The sequence below is a fragment of the Natrix helvetica genome, assembly GCF_964273705.1.
Source record: "Natrix helvetica genome assembly, chromosome: 1".
Lineage (NCBI taxonomy): Eukaryota > Metazoa > Chordata > Lepidosauria > Squamata > Natricidae > Natrix > Natrix helvetica.
In genome coordinates, this window is record NC_138548.1 from 168,438,344 (window position 1) to 168,462,649 (window position 24,306).

Below are 24,306 nucleotides of genomic sequence, written 5' to 3' on the forward strand. Positions count from 1 at the left end.
GAAAGGCTCATGAAATAATGGCCACTACTGAAAAGTTCTAAAATGGAACTTTGGCAGATTCACTGAAACAAACAAACAAAAAGGACACTATATTTGAAAACACAAGCTTGCCTAGAGTGGCCAATTTTCCTGCCATTCATGCACCCTGCCTTTGTTTTTTGAAGGAAAATACTATTAGCTATATGTACATTGGGAATACATTGTTGTGGCCTGTTGACCACCGGCCCCTCCAGCAGCCGAATCAGAGGAGGAGGAGGGGTGGAGTCAGGGTCAGCATCAAGGCAACCTGAGAGCTCAGAGAGGGAAGAGGGAGTGGAGCTGGGAGGGAGGGAGGGAGGGAGGGAGGGAGGGAGGGAGAGAGAGAGAGAGAGAGAGAAGGAGCCTGGGCCGTCCATCAGTCCTGAAATGGAGAGTCAACAGCCCCCATGTCTGGAGATGGCTGATGAGGAAGAGGAGGAACAGCTGGGTCCAGTGCCTGACGCGTGGATGCACAGGAGGCAGAGGAGAGAAGAACAGTGGAAATATTTGGGCCGATCCTTGGGAAGGAAGTACCATGGCTGCTAGGGAAGCCCCACCCTTAGCTCTGGGGATAAAAGGCATGAATAGATGTGGCATACAACTATTCATCTTCCGTCCGGAGAAGACATGTTAGCCTGCGGTGAGAGAGAAACTTTTTCCCGGGGCTGCCGGCACACTCCTAATAAAGGAATCTTTGAGTTAACTTCAGAAGTTTGTCATGTTTGGGCAGTTGGGTCAGAAGATACACATATATCTAGGTCTAGAGCACGGGTGTCAAACTCGATCGCGCCACAGTCTGGATCGTGACTTATCGTGACATTTTTTGCCTTTGCGGAACCGGGGTGGCCGTGGCCTGCGCATGACATATCCAGCCCACGGGGCGCTAGTTTGACAGGATAAGCTCACATAGAGTTAACCTCTGCAGTTGTTAAGATGTGATTCATTTTAGTTTTTAGCTGTAATTTAATTAGTTGAACAGTGTTATCAGAGGCAGGCTCTTCAAAACCAGATGACGACTAGATGGCAGGAAAGATCTAGCGATTTTTGCTTCAGTCTAAATTTTTGAAACCTGGGTCAAGTAGTTTAACATGCTATGGTTTACCATATTGGCCCAGTGGGAGTTTAGCCATCGATCCAAAACAGTGCATCAGCAATGAGTGTTCGTGCACACTAGCAGTGTATTGTTTTTATGTTAGGTTTATTTCATTTGGTTTCTAAACTCGCTACGTATTTCAAGCAAGCTAATAGCTTTGCCTTCTCTCCCCTAAATAAAATTGCTATGCATAAGAGAGAAAACCCCTGATCAGGATATCGGTACTTCAGATGAAATTAAGAAAGACCGTGAAAAATGATGCCTTTTGCTCAGTCTGCTTCTTCTCAAACATTCTGTCTGTTTTTGTTTTTATTTTTTTATGGTAGAAAATAAATCCATTATCCTCCAGCGTTTGGGATTTAACTTCTGACTTTCATTAAAGAATATCCTGGAGATGAGGCTTGTGTTTTATCATAATAAAACAAAGATTACATATAATCATATTCTGTCAATTAAAGCAAAGCTTTTCAGCAAGAGGCTCCCAGGATTTTCCATTTGAAATGGACACGTGCTATTTCCCATTTGCCCTCTGCTTAGATATTTCAAGAACAATAAGGCTGGATCCGTGGTTCCATTTTTTTGCTACTTCAAGGAATCTGATAGTGTGTATAACCATCTGCCTAGCCGTCTCTGCATGTGTTTCCATCCTGCTGAGAGAAATTCCCCTAGTTCAGAACCCCGACAGCAGGTGCTATGAGTCTCCCCCTGGGGCCCCTGTATGACTTATGCTTTGATAATTTCCATAACTGAGAAAGGGAGGGTAGTCCTTCTTCTCAAATGTTGGGATCAAGCGGGTGGTGCCACAATGAAGAACAGGTGAGTTCCTCAGGAGCAGTGGTGGGATGCAACCAGTTTAATAACGGGTTTGGTGAGCGCACACATGTGCTCTTTGCACACATAGGCCCCTAATGTGTGTTTTGCCGTGTTCAAAAACCACCCATTTTAAGCTTCAAAACTTACCTTCTATGTCAGTGCCGGTGAGTAAAACAGCTGACGCATGGCAATTTGCTGTGCCGCGCGAATCAGCTGAGCTAAAAAACAGGGAAATATAGGACAGGAAAGGGCAGGGACAGGTGGGCGGGGCCAAATGCTCACTGGAACTACCGGTTTGCCCGAACCGATCCGAACTGGCTGAATCCCACCCCTGCTCAGGAGTAGTGGGCCCTACCATCCAAATGAGTTATGGGGGACTCCTTCAGCACTGAATAAAAGAACTGATAGATCAGAAAGTAGTAATTAAAAGAGAAAAAATGGTACTTCAAGGCCAATATATGGAGACAGGCCATTGTTGCTGTTGTTTTGCTAAAAAGAACAGAGAGGTAGGTGTAATTTGCAGGTAGTCCTCGACCTACAACAGTTCATTTAGTGACCATTCAAAGTTACGATGGCACTGGAAAAAAGTGACTTCTCGATGTTTTTCACTCTCACGACCATTGCATGGTCATGTGATCCAAATTCACACTCTTGGCAACTGACTCGTATTCATGATAACTGCAATGTCCCGAGGTCATGTGATTACCTGCTGAGACTTTCTGACCAGCAAAGTCAATGGAAAAGCCAGATTCACTTAACAACCGTGCGACTAACTTACCATCTACAGTGATTCGCTTAACAATTGTGGCAAGGAAGGTTATAAAATGGAGCAAGTTTCACTGAACAAATGCCTCACAACAGAAATGTTGGGCTCAGTTGAGGTCGTAAGTCGAGGACTACCTATGCAGGATGCAAGCAGTATTATGGCAAGAGTTTTAGCCATTCAGTTGCTTGCCTCCTTTTCTTTTGTTGTCCCACCCAAGGCAGGGTTTCTGGTTGTTTGCTTTCAGAGGATACTCTGAAAGTAATTATTCGGTAGGATAAGGCATGGAACAATGATTCTGCATTTCACAAAGGCACTTATTCTCCAGTTAAGGAGAGTAACGGCAATGCCACTGGACAAATAGCTACTAAAGGAGATGATACGTTCCCTTTTCCAGGGATGTTAAGGCAGTAATCAACATCACCTTCTTGACTGTTTTGACTGCCCAAGGATGGCCTTAATTTGGATTTCTGTGGATTTGGAGTGGGTGGATCCAGAGGTGGGTTTCAAAAATTTTAGCAAGGGGTTCTTTGCCCCATTTCTGGGTGGGTGTGGCCATGGTGGCCATGGCCTAATCGGCCTCCTGCACCACGGTAGGCTTTCCTCGAGCCTCTGGGAGGGCGAAAATGGCCTCCCCAGACTCCAAAGGCCCCCTGGAGGCTGGAAATGGGCCTGTTTCAGCCCTTCCCCCATTTTTTGCCCTCCCCGAGACTCGCATATGCCCTGCACTTACCTGCATCCAAAACTGGCTGCGTGGAGACTTCTGGGAAGGGTGGGGTGGGTGGGGCCAGACAGGAGTGGTTTTTGGGTGGTTCTCTGAACTGCACAGGATCTTAGCTACAGGTTCTCCCAAACCTCTGTGAACTCTCAGCAACCCACCCCTGGGTGGGTCTCAAAAGTTGCTACCAGCTCTATTATTTTATTTGCTAAGATCCCACTGCCGTAATGCATTTCCCCACCCCATTTTGTTTTTGCTCTACTTTTGGTTCTGACCATTCCTATGGAAACAGAAAAACAGCTGCAATTATCTCTCCCTCCCGCCCTGTTCTACAGTAATAAAAAGCCACCAAGCAGAAAGGGATACTTGAAATGCAACAATGATTTGTTTTCTTTGAAGATGAAAAGCATTTCCCCTTCTTGTAGACTGACCTCTAGAGCATTTTCAAAGAAATCCAAGCTCAGTTTTAACAGCGTCCTCCGCTTCTCCAGAACAATCGTCAGGGAGTCCCAGGCATCTCCCAGGGTCTCTGCCATGGCTTCATACACCTGCTCTTCATCTTGATGTTCTGCGGCTGTCTTGTCGGCTTCCCGTAAGAGATCCCAAACTTGGCCTTCTAAGGGCTACAGATAAAAGAAAAAAAATGGATCAGAAATCAGGACGAAAATCTCCCGTCAGTATGGACAAAACTCCTTTAGATTTGCTCTGTTCTTTGACTGAAAAAAATTCCCAAAAAAGTCAGGACAATCTACACCTCCCTTTTACCCAGAGGCAGGGCCACTTCAGGAGATTACAGCATCCCTGCCTTTCTGCCCATCACAAGAACACCCCTGAATGCTGACTTCTCTGCTGACTTCCTTCTTGGTTGGGCCAGATGCTGGACACCCTCTAGAGAAGCATCTATACCTCTTTCCGCATGCTCGGTGTTGTGTCCGGGCAGATGACGTCAGGGAGTTTCCCCTGACAGCCAGCATCTGCACTAGCAACAGCCAGGTCGCGTCTGATTGGCTAAGACGCGGCCTGGCTGAGAGCGGGGAAACTCTGGCTTGGGGATTGGCTGGGTCGTCTGACAGCTTCGTATAAATAGCTGTCAGACGATCCTTGCATTGATTCTCTCCTGTATTTGACTGTGAATAGTTTGTTCAATAAAGTTGGTTGAATTCTCCTCACGTCTCCGCTCGCCTTTCGTTCGAACTTAACACTGGCGACGAAGGTGGGATCCAGCCGCTAACCCACCGAAACCCACCGAGCGTGTCATCTTGCCACAATCGCACCGGCGACCCGTTCCTGGCCGGCCTAGCTCGTTCCTGAGGAGACCATGTCGGCAATGCCAACCTTCGTGCCTTTTGGCTGCGACGGCGAGACGTGGGAGGCATTCATGGAGCGCTTTGAGTGCTACCTCATAGCCAACGGCCGTCGCGACGTTCCAGACGACGAGAAGTGCAGCTTCTTCTTGAGCTGTTGCGGCACGCCAATGTTTAGTGCCGCTCGCTCATTAGCCGCCCCACAGCCAGTCCATTCTCTGGACTGGGCGACATTAACCGAACGTCTTCAGCGCCACTACGCCCCCACTCCATCCTGGGTGGCGAGGCACTACGCTTTCCGGCGCTGTGTACAGAAGCCGGAGGAGTCGGTGAGCCAGTTCCTCCAGGCGCTTCGCACCGCGGCGATGAGGTGCGAGTTTGCCGACCTCGATCGCAACCTGACGGAACAGTTCGTCAGCGGCGTAAAAGATCTGCGCCTTCGCCGGCGGCTCCTGTCACAGGCAGACATCACGCTGACTGGGGCCATCGAGCAGGCAAGGGCGGCTGAACTCTCCGACGAGTCAATGGCGGAGATGTTCAACCTGCCGCCCCCGCCAGGCCGCACCTGCCTGGTGGACGAACTAGTTCCCTTGCCTAATGACTATCCTGAAGAGGGAGCGGTGGCGCGCATTGGCCAGTCCGCCAGAAGACGCGTTCCTCAGCGAGCCCGGGAAGCTGTGCCCGCTTGCCTTGGCTGTGGAGGCAACCACGACCGCTCGGGTTGCCCTTTTAAAACCGCAATTTGCCGCCGCTGCCTGAAGAAGGGACATTTGGCCCAGGTCTGCCGAGCGCAGCTTCCCTTGCCACAGCGAGCAGACGACGTCCCGACCACAGCCGCCGTTAAACAGCGACCTGGAGGCCGTGCTGGACGACAGCAGCAGCAGCAGCAGCAGCAGCAGCAGCCTTCGCGCGGAGGCTGCTACGCCGTGGACGCAGACTTCCACGCCAACCCCGCAGAGTTGGCCTTCCACACGGGTGCAGGTGCGGAGCGCATCAAGGCGTCGCTCCTCATAGAGGGCTCCCCCTGCACCATGGAGGTGGACTCGGGGTCGTCCCGATCCCTTTTGTCGTGGACAGAGTTCTCCCGCCTCTGTCCAGGCATCTCGAAGACCCAGTTGGCCCCTCCAGACGCAACCCTACGGGACTACCAGGGGACTCAAATTCCTACCCTGGGTTGTCACCTGGTGCGGGTGGAATACGGGGACTATTCGGGGTGCCTTCCTCTACTAGTTGTAGAAAAGCCTTTACCGGCCCTCCTGGGCCTTGACTGGTTCCCGGCACTCGGCCTATCAGTGCACGGGATTAGACAAGTGGTGGCCACGCCTTCCGACGTGGCCGACGTCCTTGCCAGATTTTCTGATGTGTTTGATGGGCAGCTGGGGGCGTATAAGGGCACGCCCATCTCCTTGAACCTAGATCCTCAGGTTGCCCCCATTAGGCTGAAGGCCCATAGGGTGCCTTTCGCTTTGAGGGCAAAGGTTGATGCGGAGCTCGACAAGCTCGTCGCGCAGGGAGTCTTGGAGCCGGTGGATTACTCCAAGTGGGAGACCCCTTTGGTCATCCCAGTTAAGGCGGATGGGTCCATTCGCCTCTGCGCCGACTTCAAATCCACCATCAACCTTGCCCTCCAAGCGAACCCCTATCCAGTTCCGGTAGTGCAGCACTTGCTCCACTCTTTGGGGCAAGGCTGCATCTTTGCGAAGCTGGATATGGCGCAGGCCTACCAGCAGCTCCCGGTGGATGCCGAGGCGGCGGCTGCGCAGACCATCGTCACCCACCGTGGAGCTTTCCGTTGCCGCCGCTTGCAATTCGGCGTTTCCGTAGCCCCGGGGATCTTCCAGAGCCTCATGGAGCGGCTGCTCCATGGGCTCCCTGGCGTGGTTCCGTATTTCGATGACGTCCTGATTGCCGCTAGTAGCCGATCGGGCCTCATCGAAGTACTGGTGAAGGTCCTCGAGCGTTTCAGGGGCTCGGGCTTAAAATTAAAGCGCAGCAAATGCTCATTTGCTGTGCCCCGGGTTGATTTCCTGGGCTTCACGATTGATGCCCAAGGAATTCACCCAACCCCTTCAAAGGTTGCAGCCATCAGGAACGCCCCCACGCCTGCCTCCAAGACGGAGCTGCAGGCGTTCCTTGGCTTGCTTAACTTCTACGCGCCTTTCCTGCCGCATAAGGCGTCACTAGCCGAGCCGCTGCATCGGTTGCTCGACCGATCGGCTGCCTGGCGCTGGGGCAGCCGCGAAGCGCATGCGTTCGCGGCTGTCAAAGACTTGCTGACGTCAGAGGCAGTCCTCGTTCAGTATTCGGACAAGCTGCCTTTGACTCTTGCTTGTGACGCCTCCCCCGTGGGTTTGGGGGCGGTCCTGAGCCATGTGCTGCCCAATGGCTCGGAGGCCCCCATAGCCTTTTATTCCCGGACTCTGACTTCTGCGGAACGCAATTACAGCCAGATCGACAAGGAGGCTCTGGCTGCAGTGTCAGGGATTAAAAGGTTCCATGACTATCTCTATGGTCGGCACTTTACTTTGTTCACCGACCATAAGCCACTCCTTGGGCTTTTGGCAGGTAACAAGCCGACCCCTCCCATCCTGTCACCGCGCATGACCAGGTGGACAGAGTTCCTAGCTGCATACAGCTATACTCTGCTCTACCGCCCGGGCAAGCACTTAGGGCACGCTGATGCCCTCAGCCGCTGCCCCTTGCCCGTTACTGACCCCCCGACAGTGCCTTGCCTGTCGGTCTTGGCCATAGCAGATTTGGCTCTGCCACTCTCTTCCGGAGAGGTGGCCTTAAAGTCTAGGGCTGACCCTGACCTGTCCCAGGTCATCCTTTGGGTCCAAAGGGGCTGGCCTGAGGGTCCGGTGCCAGAGCACCTTCGTCCCTTCAGGGCCAGGCAGTTGGAGCTGTCACTTCACAGTGGGTGCCTCCTGTGGGGTGACAGGGTGGTCATTCCACCCAGCCTGCGCCATCAGGTACTATCTCGCCTTCATGAGGGCCACCCGGGCATAGTGCGCATGAAATGCCTGGCGCGCAGCTATGTCTGGTGGCCTCGCATTGATGACGAGATAGCCGCCTGGGTGGCCGGCTGCTCCCTCTGCCAACATTCCCGACCGGCGCCACCGGCAGCCTCTCCTAGGGAATGGGAGTTGCCTCGTGGACCTTGGTCCCGTCTCCACGTGGATTTCGCGGGTCCCTTCAGAGGCCAGGTCTTCATGGTGGTGGTGGATGCATATTCGCGCTGGGTGGAGCTCATCCTCATGAGGTCCACCACAGCCGAGGCCACGATCAGAGAACTGACTAGGCTTTTCGCCACCCATGGCGTGCCGGACGTCCTTGTCTCTGATAACGGGCCTCAATTTGCATCCACCGCGTTCCAGCTGTTCCTGGCTTCTCAGGGCATCCGCCATGCCCCAGTCGCCCCATACCATCCGGCTAGTAATGGCCGAGCGGAAAGGGCGGTCCGCTCGGCCAAGGAGGCGTTAGGCAGGATGGATGGGGCTGACTGGCCATCAAGGGTGGCTGCTTACCTCTTGGTACAGCATGCCACTCCTTGCCCCCTGACCGGGAAGTCTCCAGCTGAGCTGCTGATGGGCCGGCGCCTGCGGACCACCTTGGATAGGTTGCACCCACTCTATTCAAGTGAACAGCCTGGCAACCTGGGGCCCCCTCCCCGCGCGTTCCTCCTGGGCGATGCTGTTTGGGCTCAGGCATTCTCAGGGGCGGTTAGGTGGGTGCCTGCCACCATCACCGCCATAACCGGCCCCTGTTCTTACAGGGTCCAGCTACATGATGGGACCGAATGGCGGCGGCACCTGGATCAACTGAGGCGCCGCCTGCCCAGCACCAGCGACAACACCCCCGCAAGGTCGACCATCAACGTCGCTGCGCCTGAGCCCTCCAACGTTCTGTTCCCTGGTGCCCTTCCACCAGACATCGTCCGCCCGGTCCAGCTGCCCAGGGCGTTCCCGCTCTTGGACGCCGCCTCCCGGCCGTCCAATATTGGGAGGGGGTCGCCCGTTAGGCGTCAGCCTCCCGGGTTCCAAGTGGCCTTCCCCGAGTCAGGCCAGGCCTACCAACAAATTCCCAGCTCAAGCCCGCCTTCGGCCGCGCCCCTTCGGCCCTGCCTACCTGGGCCTGTTTTTTCTCCGTCAGGGGTGGGCCTCCAAGATGGTGCCCGGAGCTCCACTCCCTTGCAGGAGGAGCTTCAACGGACACCACCTTCCTCTCCGGCGCCTCCTGTCGAACTGAGGCGTTCTGGGCGGGTCCGGCGCCGCCCAGACTATCTACGTGACTACGTTTGTGCGTCGCTTGCACATGCGCAGTCACTGGGGGGGAAGGAGTGTTGTGTCCGGGCAGATGACGTCAGGGAGTTTCCCCTGACAGCCGGCATCTGCACTAGCAACAGCCAGGTCGCGTCTGATTGGCTAAGACGCGGCCTGGCTGAGAGCGGGGAAACTCTGGCTTGGGGATTGGCTGGGTCGTCTGACAGCTTCGTATAAATAGCTGTCAGACGATCCTTGCATTGATTCTCTCCTGTATTTGACTGTGAATAGTTTGTTCAATAAAGTTGGTTGAATTCTCCTCACGTCTCCGCTCGCCTTTCGTTCGAACTTAACACTCGGGACGTCTTATTGAGGGAAGCCACTGTCAGGGTGGAATTTCAGCCCTGTTTCCGTCCTGGGGTAATTGTATTTAATGAGGGATGCACCGTGGTTTTTCCTTGAAGTACACTTCAAAATTAAGAAAAATAAACCCGATAAAAGGTAAAAATTTACCTTTTTATTGTAAAGAAAATGAAAACAAAACTTACTAGCGAATGATTACATTTTAGGCAGTGTCCCTGCCTACCTTCTTGGCAGGCGAACAAAAAAATATGGGCATGCGTAGTGAGCTTAGTGATACGAGTCAGATCAGTCTACCGTATGTCTTAGAGTTTAACTTTAACTTTAACTTTAACTTTTATTTGATTTCTAGACCGCCCCTCTCCCAGAAGGGACTTGGGGCGGTGTACAGTCATATTAAAAACAATAAATATAAATAATATTAATATAAATAAATATAGGTGTGGCTGGAGGAGATAGCAGTAGTTTACTGTACAATAGTTAAAGTTAGATTTAAAATTTAAGAATTTAAAATTTTAAAAATACATTAAAAAACACCCCTAAAAACTATCCCAGGATAAAAATATTTGCCAGGAGGTATAAATGGGACTATAAATGGGCCAGGCCAGCTAGTTGGAACAGGTGGGTCTTAAGTTTCTGTCGGAAGGAGCGGAGGTCGGTAGTAGTTCTAATATCGGGGGGGAGGTCATTCCAGAGGGTTGGGCCCATCACAGAGAAGGCTCTACTCCTAGGCGCTGCCCATTGGCATTGCTTGGTGGACGGCACCTGGAGGAGTCCCTCCCTGTGAGAGCGAATTGGTCGCAGGGATGTATGCGGTAGGATGCGATCCCGCAGGTAACTAGGTCCTGTGCCATGGAGCGCTTTGAAGATGGTAATCAACACCTTGAAACGCACCTGAAAAACCACAGGCAGCCAGTGCAGCTCGCGCAGGAGAGGTGTTATGTGGGAGTACCTAGTACTCCCCATGATAGCCCGCGCGGCCGCATTCTGAACTAGCTGTAGTCTTCGGGTGCATCTCAAGGGGAGCCCCATGTAGAGAGCATTGCAGTAGTCCAGACGGGACGTCACCAGCGCATGAGTGACTGTGCGTAAGGCGTCCCGGTCCAATAGGGGGCGCAATTGGCACACCAGGCGAACCTGGTGGAACGCCCCCCTGGCCACGGCTGCCACATGGTCATCCAGCGACAGCCGGGCATCTAGGAGGACGCCCAAATTGCGCGCCCGTTCCACAGGGGGCAGTTGCTCACCCCCTGTGGCCAGTGTTTAAGCACAGCTGGCAAACAAAAAATGCAGTGACAGCCACAGGGGCTGCAAATGAGAGGGTGACTGTGTGGCAGCTGCTGCTCTAGAGCAGGGGCGTCAAACACAAGGCCCACAGGCCTGATCTGGCCCACGATGTGGTCATCGTGGCCCATGGAGCTGTCCTGGAAAATGTAAGGGGCCGGCCTGCATCGCTTCGGCCCAGTCTACCAATGTGAAGAGGAAACATCGGGCCAGCATGGCTTCAGCCTGGTCTACCCAGTGCGAAGAGGAAACATGCCAGCAGTTTGGGGAGTGGCGTCAAGCTGGCCACGCCCACCCAGTTGGCCATACCCACCCAGTTGGCCTCGCCTACCTGGCCCCCTGAGGTCAACCATAGCCCTGATGTGGTCCTCAAAAGAAAATAACTGTGCTCTAGTTGCTATGGCCAAGAGTGGTGGAAGCGGATTATAATCCAACTGGTCTGCCAGACTGTTGCCTTATCCACACTGCCCACACTTTTCTAGTGATGGGGACACTTACCAGTGTTCCTATCACTAGAATGAGCAGGTATTTGTTTCTGGACAACATTGTCAACTAGGACTCCTCACTCACTTCCATTTGTTTCCATGTTCCACTTCAAAATATATTTTCCTCTTAGTATCACCTTGAAAGCACCTCTCTGTAGTTCTGTTTGGGCTACAGTGTTTCTGTTAGCTGTGCACTAGCCACCTCCATTGAGAGCCAGTGTGGTATAGTGGTGAAGGTCCTTGACTAGAAACTGGGAGACCATCTTGGGCACAAAACCAAGGATAGATGACCTTGGGCCAGTCCTTCTCTCTCAGCCCTGGGAAGAAGGAAATATCAAACTACTTCTGAAATTCATGCCAAGAAAAAGGCAGAAACTGATCAAGGCTGTCCTAGGAGTCAACGTATATCTTTGTAAGCTGCCTTGAGTCGCCATGTGTGAGCAGGCAGCAATATAAATTTTATAAATAAATAAACGTGAAGTGTTAATACCACTTTATAATGCCTTGGTAAGGCCACACTTGGAATACTGCATTCAGTTCTGGTCGCCACGATGTAAAAAAGATGTGGAGACTCTAGAAAGAGTGCAGAGAAGAGCAACAAAGATGATTAGGGGACTGGAGACTAAAACATATGAAGAACGGTTGCAGGAACTGGATATGTTTAGCTTAAGAGAAAGAAGGACTAGGGGAGACATGATAGCAGTATTCCAATATCTCAGGGGTTGCCACAAAGAAGAGGGAGTCAAACTGTTTTCCAAGGCACCTGAGAGTAGAACAAGAAGCAATGGGTGGAAACTAATCAAGGAGAGAAGCAACTTAGAACTGAGGAGAAACTTCCTGACAGTGAGAACAATTAATCAGTGGAACAGCTTGCCTCCAGAAGTTGTGAATGTCCCAACACTGGAAGTCTTTAAGAAGATGTTGGATAGCTATTTGTCTGAAACGGTATAGGGTTTCCTGCCTAGGCAGGGGGTTGGACTAGAAGACCTCCAAGGTCCCTCCCAACTCTACTATTGTATTGTATTATTGTAAATAAACTAACTAACCAACCAAGCAACAAATAAATAAATTACTTAAAGACACCTAGAACTAAACAATGTAAAACCTCAACAGCACAGCACTTGGTTGGCTATTTGGAGTTAGCTCCCACCTTCAGCCTAATTGTTGCATCACCACAGTCTGTCTCTACTTCTACCTCTACCTCTACCTCCCTACCTACCTACCTACCTATCTATCTATCTCTATATCTATCTATCTTTATCAGTTTATCTATCATATTTATCTATCTACAGTGAGGCAAAAAAGTATTTAGTCAGCCACCAATTGTGCAAGTTATCCCACTTAAAAAGATGAGAGAGGCCTGTAATTGGCATCATAGGTAGACCTCAACTATGAGAGACAAAATGTAAAAAAAAACACCAAACAATCACATTGGCTGATTTGGAAATAATTTATTTGCAAATTATGGTGGAAAATAAGTATTTGGTCAATATCAAAAGTTCATCTCAATACTTTGTTATATATCCTTTGTTGGCAATGACAGAGGTCAAACATTTCCTGTAAGTCTTCACAAGGTTGGCACACACTGTTGCTGATATGTTGGCCCATTCCTCCATGTAGATCTCCTCTAGAGCAGGGATGTTTTGGGGCTGTCGCTGGGCAACACGGACTTTCAACTCCCTCCAAAGGTTTTCTATGGGGTTGAGATCTGGAGACTGGCTAGACCACTCCAGGACCTTGAAATGCTTCTTACGAAACCACTCCTTCGTTGCCCGGGTGGTATTTTTGGGATCATTATCATGTTGACAGACCCAGCCACGTTTCATCTTCAATGCCCTTGCTGATGGAAGGAGGTTTGCACTCAAAATCTCACGATATATGGCCCCATTCATTCTGTCCTGTACATGGATCAGTCGTCCTGGTCCCTTTGAAGAGAAACAGCCCCAAAGCATGATGTTGCCACCCCCATGCTTCACAGTAGGTATGGTGTTCTTTGGATGCAATTCAGCATTCTCTCTCCTCCAAACATGACGAGTTGTGTTTCTACCAAAGAGTTCTATTTTGGTTTCATCTGACCATATGACATTCTCCCAATCCTCTTCTGGATCATCCAAATGCTCTCTAGCAAACTTCAGATGGGCCTGGATATGTACTGGCTTAAGCAGGGGGACACGTCTGGCACTGCAGGATCTGAGTCCCTGGCGACATAGTGTGTTACTGATGGTAGCCTTTGTTACGTTGGTCCCAGCTCTCTGCAGGTCATTCACTAGGTCCCCCCGTGTGGTCCTGGGATTTTTGCTCACCATTCTTGTGATCATTTTGACCCCATGGGGTGAGAGCCCCAGATCAAGGGAGATTATCAGTGGTCTTGTATGTCTTCCATTTTCTAATTATTGCTCCCACAGTTGATCTCTCATCTTTTTTAAGTGGGAGAACTTGCACAATTGGTGGCTGACTAAATACTTTTTTGCCCCACTGTATCTATCTATCAGAGAGAGAGAGAGAGAGAGAGAGAGAGAGAGGGAGGGAGGGAGGGAGGGAGGGAGGGAGGGAGAGAGAGAGAGAGAGAGAGAGAGAGAGATTGGTAATAGTATTATATTGTTAGGGTGAATATTGATTATTTGCAAAAAATGTTGCAATAAAAAGTCAGAATATTCATTTTGATCTTAATGAATATTAAGCATGCTTTTTATCTTAAACTGAGACTGGTTCAACCTATTTTCCCCTTTATTTGACGCCCACAGAATGTTTAAAAAGTATTGCCTGTGAAAGTTATTATGTTGTAAGTTTAAAATGATGGAGAGGATATCTCGATATATAATACGAGCTTGGCCCACTTTTATCTCATTTTGTTTGGTTGTTAGTATGAATCTGGGAAAAGGAATTACTGTAGGCTTAAAGATATGCATATAATTCTGAATTATATAACCCCAATTCAGAATGTATTAATATATGAAAAAGGATGAATTTGCCTAGCATGAAAAATTACCATTCTTTTATAATGGAAAGGCAGCATCCTGCATTTTAAGTGTTGGATAAATGACATGTTTGCTCTGCTTTATGAATTTGCTTTTTATTGATGTGATAGAAAAACTGATCAACAGTTTTCACAATGTGCTTAAAACCTGAGTGGTTTTTATATCTATTATAACATTTGTTTCTTTTTTATTATTTTTGTGGCTTTTTAATTTCTTTCTGTATATTAAAGGAATTTATATTTTTATATATATATATATATATATATATATATATATATATATATATATATATATATATATATATATATATATATATATATATATATATATATATATATATATATATATATATATATATATATATATATATATATATATATATATATATATATATATATATATATATATATATATATATATATATATATATATTCAGTGGTTCATACAAGTGGCGTTGTGGACTAGAGGTGGAGCTCTCGCCTCAGAATCAGAAGGCTGTGAGTTCGATCCTAGTTAGCAGCAGAGATTTCTCTTTTTGGGTGCAGTGAATAATTGTCTGCTGCGAACTCTGTGTAGGCCTCAGGAAGGGCAACCGGCCTTCTGAGGCAATTGAGCTCCATTCGGTTCCCCGGACTCCATTCCAATGCAAGGGATTACAGAGTCGTTTAAAGAAAAAAAAATCCGTGGGTTGTATAAACCTAGGTAATTAGATTAACCATGTTTTAGTTCATTGTGGTATTGTGTGTTTAAACATACTCAGATTAATCTCATAATTTATCAAAGAGTACAGGTACCTGCTTGTCCTATAAGCTTAGCAACTGGGTTATCCAAAGGAGTTATGGAGCAAGGTGAAATGTATTCATTGTTCAATTAGAAATACAGATAAGATACAGGAAGTCCTTGAGCCCTTGAGCCTAGCAATTATGGGCATAAGCCTTCATGGCCATAAAGTGGGTCACCAAGCAATCAGACCCAATTTTATGACTTGTTTCTCAGCAGACATTGAGTGACTGCCATGGTTGTTAAGTAAAAATTGCAGTTGTTAGGTGAACAACATGGTTGTCTAGCAAACCTATTGTTCTTTGGACCAGTTTTTGCCAGAAACCAGAATTAAACATAAATTTCTGGCAAACTCATCATATGTTGTGGCCCTGGGCCCATGGGGCACTGCAAACAGCTATAAATACAGGCCTGTTGCTGAGCACCCAAAGCGCAGTCACAGGACCAGGGAGAGGGGCAACACTGGGATTTTGAAATCTAGTTGTGAGCTTCGGGTGGCTCCCTCATAATTTCAAATGGTGACTAAGCAATCAGTTACAAGTGAAGGTGTATAGGTTTGCCTTTGCCTCAAGGCAAGTCATTTCGTTTTGGTTCTTTTTCTACTTTCACCGCAAGGCCTAACAAGTATTGCCATTTCTCTTTCTTTCAAAATCTTCAGAGTATCTTCGGCACGCCTTCTAAACTTGAATTATCCCCCCCCCCCCCCGTTTTCATCTCAGCTCTTTATCATGACAATGGATGAATAGTGTGCCCGTTTTTTGCTTTTACTTTGGCTGCTATCTGGAAGAATGCATAATGAGAGCAGGAATCCATAATAGGCAAATTAAAATCTAGGATAACTCATTCTCCTGATACAGACTACAATAAGAACTGAAGATAGGAAAAGATGAAATTCTCCTGATAAAGGCCGAGCTGAGAAGAGGAAAATAATAGAACACTTATATATTGTGGCTTTGAACTCAGAATCGTAATATCCAGATTCTCCCAAGCCACCATATCTTCTGCCAGTAATAGTTGCATCTGAATTGGCTGATAATCTCCCCGTTCTAAAAGAAAGGCGATGAGAAATACTTTTCAGAAATAATGAACTATTGTTCCTTAATTAAAAAAGAGAGATTAGTACTGGTAGTTGTTGCTGAAAGAAAAAATAAATTAAGATGGAGTTACTAAAGATGAATTATTATTTGAAATATGAACTCTGCGCAATACAGACCAAGAGAGAGAAAGAGAGTGAAAGAGAAAGCTATCACGAAGATTTCCTCTGAACCAGTGGTGAAATTCAGCCAGTTCTATCTGGTTCGGGCAAACCAGCTGAATTTCTTATGAAGTCTCCACCCACCCACCCAGACATCATCATGTCCCATTTTTGATGTTCTGAGCATGTGCAGAAGGTCCTGCGCATGTGTGGAAGGTGGCGCATGTGAGCACTCACATTTGCAAACTGGTAAGTTGATTTCACCCCTGCTTTGAACATAGTAGATGGAGAAACAAAATGCATGCTTTTAATCAGAGGACATTGGTGCATAGCCTATGTATAACTGTGGCTACCAACTCCACATTTCACTGCTGCGGAAGGGGAGAGGACGGATAAAAAGTGAACATGAAAAACATGTGAATGGAGTTTAAAGACAAAAAAAAGAGTTTTGCTTTGCATGTCTTCGGTTTGACACAGACGTTTTCTTCTTTGCCTTAGAAATTTGGCTTAAAATATCTTTCACAAGGTTCATGAAATTCTCAGCCAACCTTCATTTTAGAATCCTGACGGTTTATGCCAAAACAGAAACTTTGTGAAAAACACAAGGAATTAATTCAGCCTCTTCTGGGGGTCCTTTGGATCACACAGAACCTGTGAGCAGCAGGTTGTGGCCTGTGGCCTAATTTTAGCCATCATGTCCTCAAGGGAGGTCGAACAGGTGAGATAGATCAAAACCCCACCACTCTGGTATCTCTGTCAACCATGTGTGTGTGTGTTTGTGTGTTCGCACACGCACGCGCACACCGTACAATTGAGGGAAGGTTTTGATCGTGATATCTCAACTACCATTTATCTCTTTTGAGTTACCTTCAAAAGATCTTTTGGAATGTGCAGGTCCAATGGGCATGATAAGCACAGTGGCTTTAAGGTATTGTAGATGGGGGCTACATTTTGGCTCCTTCAGATTCTGAAGTATTTTTGGAAAGTCAGATCCAAAGTGCTTCAGAACTTGATTGATTGTGGTACTTAGGGATGAAGCTGAGAAGATTGACAGTACACACATTGTGTAAGCCTTAGTAAAACTCCTATTTTTCCTACCAGCTGTGAGCTTATGAAGCAGGAGGATTGGTCAAGAATCATGAAAGGCACACTAGATAATTTCATTCTTCTGAGTCAGCTATTATGTCTGCCGACCTCACTTAGTCTTAATGGTAGCAGTAAACGTTTTGTTGGACACGCTTGCTTAAGTATCTTCTCTGCTGGAAGAGTAAACAGTTTAATGTTTCTAAAAATATTTTCTATGTTGAAGGTAGGGAGTACTAGATGAAAGGTGTGAATGCTTATAGCAACTTTTAAAAAGTTATACAGTATGATGAAATTAAAATACACAGAACAATCCTTGCACACTCCAACCTTAATCCTGCTTGGTCTGATGGAGTTTATTTTCATAAAATGTATGCTGGATGGCCACCTTAATTCAGCTCACAGAACAAATGTCAAAAGCACACTATACAAACACACAAGGTAATAGACTGGATATTAATTTGCTTATTTGTATTTTCCTCCTAAGAGTAAGCTCAAAGTGTGGGGTGAATAGAGGTAGTTTTTCAGTTTCTCACTTTCATGGCCATACCCATGATGTATGCGCCATGATTAATTTTTAACATGAATTGTCAATAATGTTTTACTATTCAATTGTTTCAGTATTCATATCATTATTGTAGTTATTGCTAACTCTTTGGTCCAATTCTTTATTTTAAAAAAATCTAACTAGGCAAAGGACTACTACCACTTCTTACAGTTGGGAAATTCAGATTTGTATTATGTGCATCCAAAATTGGTGTTATAGTTTTTATATTTTGCCTGATCAGAAGACTTACTCAATTTTCTTGGTTATCAGTGTACAGGAATAAGCAAATACATCCCCCTCATTGTTCCCATCTTTATCTCTTTATATATAGGAAGGATAACTTTCACCCTAACCAGTGGTGGGTTTCAAAAAATTTTAGAACCTCTTCTGTAGGTGTGGCCTGCTTTGTGGAAGTGACTTGCCAGCCATGTGACTGGGTAGGAGTGGCTTGCCAGCCATGTGACCGGGTGGACGTGGCTTGCCAGCCATGTGACTGGGTGGGCGTGGACAACTTATAAAATGTGGTGAAACTCACTTAACAACGCTCTTGCTTAGCAACTAAAATGTTGGCTCAGAAACTCTGGCATTGAAGTGTGCAAGTCTTAAAGCTGTCACGTTACAAGACCCTTGCACCCCTAACCCTTTAGAAAAAAACCCCAGGGGTTTTCAAACTTGACAGTTTTAAGACTTGTGGACTTCAACTCCCAGAATTCCTCCTCTCGCTCTTCATCTTGATGATGTGCTGACAGGTGGGGGGGAGGGAGCTGGAACCGGTTCTAAACGGCACGGTGAAAGGGGAAATAAAGCCCGAATAGGTTGTAATGCGAAGCATGGCTTCTGGATGTAGAATAGGGGATTTAAGAAGTCCTTCATCTCAGGCAGCAGCAGAAAGTTGTAGGCCAGCTCTGTATTTGGCTGCAGAATTCTGAGACTTCAACTGTGCTAGACTTCTCCTTGACTGTGTCAGTTGTAGGAACTTCTTGTGGTATAATTAAACATTTGGTTTACCTGTTCTAAAAAGAGTTTCAGCTAGCAATTCCGCATTGGCAGTATTTATTACATCATACTGGTAACAACATTATTTAAGCTCAAAAATTGGTTTTCGTTCAGATGCTGCTAATTATGCTACTAAATTTGTTTTTATGCATTTGGTATGCTGAATCTGAGTGAGCAATTTATTTTTTAATTGCAAGCTATTTGCCAATAGGTAAATGGGTACATTTGGCCATTATGTACTTCTCTTGTTAGGCAGAGCGGCCTATGAATTCAATAAATATATTTCAAGTCAGCCAATTTGTTTCCAGTGCCAGCTGTTCCTCTTACCATTCGTTGCATTTTGTCCACAGAGTAAAATCAGAAAGTGACATTTATGTATGTTTAAAAAAGGCCTAGGTATCGATTTGCTAAAAGTGTCTCAGTCACTCTTAGCTTATTCACTAGAGGATTTCCACGGCCACCCCGAGAAAGAATAACATTAAGAAAAGCATTCATTACCCTGAATATAAAGCCGACTCTAAACATATTCTGGATTAATACAAATGGAACTGATGGTGTAAATACTGCTAAAACAATTGGTTTGATTTGAGATTATTTCCCAGGACAAAGAATGCCTGTTAAATCTGGATGGGTTTTTCCCCTCCGGAAATAACTCTGTGCATTTGATTGTGCATGCATATGAAAGTGACTATAATATAATATAACCAATATTGTTGTATTAACCAATTTCATTGTGTTTCTTTTGTACAATGACAATAAGGCTATACTAATAATTTCTTGGATTAATTAGCCATTCTGTCCTCAAGGGTTCTTTCCATCCAAGGAAATGCCTTGTTAGATGTAAATAGAAGTAAGTTCTTGAAGAGCAGGTAGGAGAGCCTTTGTACAACTTCGTTTTGTGCTCCAGTTGTGGCCTTTTCTGAATCAGGAGTCCCTGCGCTCAGTCACTCAAGCCCTACTCATGTCCCTATTGCAATGTGCACTACCCAGAGCTACCTCTGAAGAAAATTCGGAAACTACAGTTGGTGCAGAGTGCAGCAGTGGGGGCAGTTCTTAGGCCCCCTAGAGTGGCCCATGTCACACCACTGCTTTGGAAGCTGGACCAGATGCCGGTCTGCTTCTGGGTGCAATTCAAGGTGTTGATCACCACCTTTAAAGCCCTGCATGGCATGGGTCCAGTCTACTTGAGGAACTGTCTCATCCCAATGGGACTCTCCCACCCTACCCCTGCCAGCAGAGGAGCAGGGGAGGGATTCAGCCGGTTCCGGCGAACCGGTAGCTCTGATGATCAGCTGGGAAGCAAACTGGTTCGCTCCACCGATCAGGTTGGCCTGCCCACCCGCCCCTGTGCTTTACTTACCTATATCCTCTCAGCTGATTCACGCTGCAGAGCGGATTGCCACGGCTCAGCTGGGTTACTCCCCAGAAGTAATGTGGAAGGTAAGTTTTGTTAAAACTGCAATAGCACGTGATCACCAAACCGGTTGTTAAACTGGCAGGATGTCACCACTGCAGAGGAGGCATACTGCAGATCCCTTCAACCAATAAATTTTGGTTGGAGGGATCCAGGAGAAGAACCTGCTCTGCCATGGCTCCTGCCCTCTGGAACATATTAGTCCCTGAGGTGAGATTGGCTTCAACCCTCCTGATGTTTCAAAAGAGCCTTAAGACCTGGCTCTGCCAGATGGCTTGGATTTCACCCAATGGATGAATTTCATATTGGCAGTGGTTGCCTAATTAAAACTTAATCCCACCTCCTCCCCCCCCACCCCCATGCAATGTGTCCGGTTCCCTCCTTTGCCATCTTGTATTAATGACTTTATCTGTTAATGTTTTTATCTGCTGTGTTTTTTACAATCAATTTTAAAGTTTCTATGTTGTAAGCCACACAGAGTCATTGAAGATTAGATGGGTGGCCATTAAATTTCGTGAATAAATAAATAAAAAGAAATCTCTGTGTATTAAAATATTTAAATATCTATGAAATATTTTTCTATTTTGAAAACAGCTCCTACAAAAAAGCAACATAATATGAGTTATCATGGAGGAAGGGAGGGAAAGAGAGAGATAAACTCTTCATCCAACTTCACACAAGCCAATTTTTCCTCACACAACTAGATCTGCCTTCAATACATTACTCCATTCACCCACCAAATTCTATTTTTGAAGTGTTCCCTTAACTTCAGAGAGATTTGGACAGAAAAAGGACTACAAGGTAAAGGGGAAATCTGTAATGTCTATGTCACTGGACATCAGAGATGGTGGTTGGAAACCAGTTTAAGCTAAAGGAACAAAAATATAACTTTTAAAAAAACGTTTTAAAGTAGGGTTAAATATCTAAAGGGTGTCAATCAAGTAATCTACCATATGACATACAGTGACTTCAATTACTGTAGTCAAAATTCTGACGATCCCAGTAATCACATGATTCTGTCAGCCAATGGCAGGACAGAAAACACAACATGACTAAAACAACATCAACAGAGTGAAAAACAATTGTGCAAACGGTGCTTTCATCCTGGCACTAAAAACAGCCCTCGTCAGCCACTATGCAGCTATGAAGAATGTACTTAGTGCCTCTGTTTTCCTTCTGCTTTCCTAACACGAGACCGACACCTTTGAACACTTTCCTTTAGGTTTTCCACATACCCAACACTGGAAAGCATTGCTCATGTCTAACATAATGTGCCAGCAATCGCTGGTCCTGTCAGCACTGCGATTGCTTAAAATATCTTTACAGTACACAAGGGCATCAAGAGTCACATAGCAGAGTGATAACATAAGATCCAACCCAAGGTCATTTAGAAGGTATCAGGGAGTTATCCACATTTACCCTCTGAAACTGCAAGCCATTCTCTAATGGCCTGTACCACAATATTTTAATTTACAATTCATTATCCTATTTGAAAAAGCCATTATCCAGGGTACACCAGCTGTTTTGTGCAATAATGTGTCATGAGCTTTATCTATTGTCCAGTGTAGAGTTAGGAGAGCATAAGCCTTGTAATTTCAGCCAAGTTCTAATTTAAGCAATATTATATATGACACAAAGGGAGGACTCGAGGCATCCCATTGGGTGGAGGAGACATTTAATACAACTTTCGGTCTTTATTTACCCTCTCAGCTTCTTGGGCTAAAATTTAGACTGAGCTGTGAAATGGTGGGGGGGGGGGGGGAATTGAACGTGTGCTTATAACTGTGTGCTGTATAGAGAACTCATCATTAGTTGGTTTAGATCAGTAGCTTTTAAGCTGTTTAGGAAATAGGGGCCACAATGATTTTTTGCTGGAGTTTTCTTTTTCAGAATTGGGCTCAGTTTTGCTCAAAGTCTAAAAATAGGTTTTTCCTGGGCTTCTGCAAATAAATCCCTTTCACTCCATGTCCTTTTCTGGAAGTATGTTCCTGCAGAAAATGCCTTACAACAATGGTGCTACAAAACCAGAAGGGAAGGTGACTAAACATTGATAAGAGTTGTGGGTTAAGAGGAATGTGGTGGCTCAGTAGCTAAGATGCTGAGCTTGTTGATCAGAAAGGTCAGCAGTTCGGTGGTTCGAATCCCTTATACCGCGTAACGGAGTGAGCTCCCGTCGCTTGTCCCAGCTTCTGCCAACCTAGCTTGAAAGCATGTAAAAATGCAAGTAGAAAAATAGGGACCATCTTTGATGGGAAGGTAACAGCATTCCATGTGCCTTCGGTGTTTAGTCGTGCCAGCCACATGAACACAGAGATGTCTTTGGACAGCACTGGCTCTTCGGCTTTGAAACGGAGATGAGCACCACTCCCTAGAGTCAGGAATGACTAGTACATACACTATATTGCCAAAAGTATTCACTCACCCATGCAAATAATCAGAATCAGGTGTTCCAATCACTTCCATGGCCACAGGTGTATAAAATCAAGTACCTAGGCATGCAGACTGTTTTTGCAAACATTTGTGAAAGAATGGGTCGCTCTCAGGAGCTCAGTGAATTCCAGCGTGTAACTGTGATAGGATGCCACCTGTGCAACAAATCCAGTCGTGAAATTTCCTCGCTCCTAAATATTCCACAGTTAACTGTCAGCTGTATTATAAGAACGTGGACATGTTTGGGAATGACAGCAACTCAGCCACGAAGTGGTAGGCCACATAAACTCGTCCAACATCAGTGTGTGACCTCACAAATGCGCTTCTGGAAGAATGGTCAAAAATTCCCATAAACACACTCCTAAACCTTGTGGACAGCCTTCCCAGAAGAGTTGAAGCTGTTATAGCTGCAAAGGGTGGACTGACGTCATATTGAACCCTATGGATTAGGAATGGGATGTCACTTACCGTAAGTTCATACGCGAGTAAAGACAGGTGAGCAAATACTTTTGGAAATATAGTGTATGTGCGAGGTGAACCTTTACCTTTTACCTTACTGGTTCAAGAGTACACAGTGCAACAAAGCATTAATTCTCCATGCTTATTGCATCCACAGATTTCCATTTGATAAGGGTCACCTGGATCTTTCTGGGAAAAGATGGACAGGATAAAATGCTTGCAGGCATGCTAAATGAGTTGCAGGATTCTTGGCAGATGAAGCTCTTCATATCCGTTCTGGGTTGAACATCAGTTGCACACTGCTGAGGATGATGAGTAAGGTGGCACCTTGTGCTATTATGATACTCTTCAACTTAGGGAATGCCAAAACTTGGATAAGATTCTTTGTAGTTTGAACTCTGCTACCTGTGTATTAAACTCAATCCTCTGGTTACTTCAGTTAACTAGGTAGGATAAGAATGGCTGGGTCCAGGAGGGAATGCTTCTTCTTCTTCGAGAGAGGACAGTACTACAGAAATGTGCTTTTTGTTTTGTTTTTTAAAAACCCTCCCAAACCCCAATATTTGTAATTTTTGTTGTGGATCATTTTAGGAAAGGCTTTGGAGAAGGGAAGTGGGGAATAGTTATACAACCTGGAGGAAAACGATTCCTCTGAATCGTTTCAAGTTGAGATTCAGCCAGTTATAGAACTGAAACTGTTGAAGATTGAGCCGATAGAAGAAATGTGGAACCGCTGAGGTAAGTAGAACAGCTTTATTCCAACAGAACAGCTAACAGACAACTATTTACAGATTCATCACCTTGCCCTGCTTGACAGCTACAATATTTATACGCAAGCTGTCAAGCAGGGCGACCAATAAGAAAGGTGAAAACAGCCCGCGCTCTGCCAGCCGCGCCTTAGCCAATCAGGCGCGGCTCAGCAGGGACCAGCTGTCAATCGTAAGTCAAGGACTTGTGGCTGGTCATAAGTCGAGGACTTAGGACCTGTTGCAAGTCGAGGACTTACACTAATATTTAACAGAAACTGCATTTGTAGATGGCTTTTATTGGATCCTGAACATGCTCCTCTTGGTTTTGTTAGATCTTTTAGTGGCTTTCAGTATCATTGATCACTGTATCCTTTTGAACACTTACAAGCCCAGAGCATTGGTTCTATAGTAGGTTTTTTGCATCTAAGTAGTTCCGGACAGTGTCATGGGGAGAAAATAAGTGCAGGGAAGTTCCAGTATGGGGATGCAGTGCTGTCTCTGTGAAATATAATGTATACATGAAGCGCCTAGATCTGTGATGGTGAACCTATGGCACGCATGTCACAAGTGGCACG

The 24,306-nt window shown here is 46.4% G+C and overlaps 1 protein-coding gene across 4 annotated transcripts in view; it reads right to left on the reverse strand.

Moving 5' to 3' along the window:
- Positions 1-24,306, reverse strand: part of CCDC141 (coiled-coil domain containing 141) — a 144,514-nt gene that overhangs the window by 104,846 nt on the left and 15,362 nt on the right. For all 4 annotated transcript variants that reach the window (XR_014173901.1, XM_081936510.1, XM_081936509.1 and 1 more), the window contains exon 3: positions 3,837-4,028. Coding sequence is in view for 3 of the 4 variants with exons in the window: in XM_081936510.1 (XP_081792636.1) it covers positions 3,837-4,028 (192 nt within the window). In the remaining variant the exon portion in view is untranslated. The remainder of the gene's footprint in view (positions 1-3,836; positions 4,029-24,306) is intronic.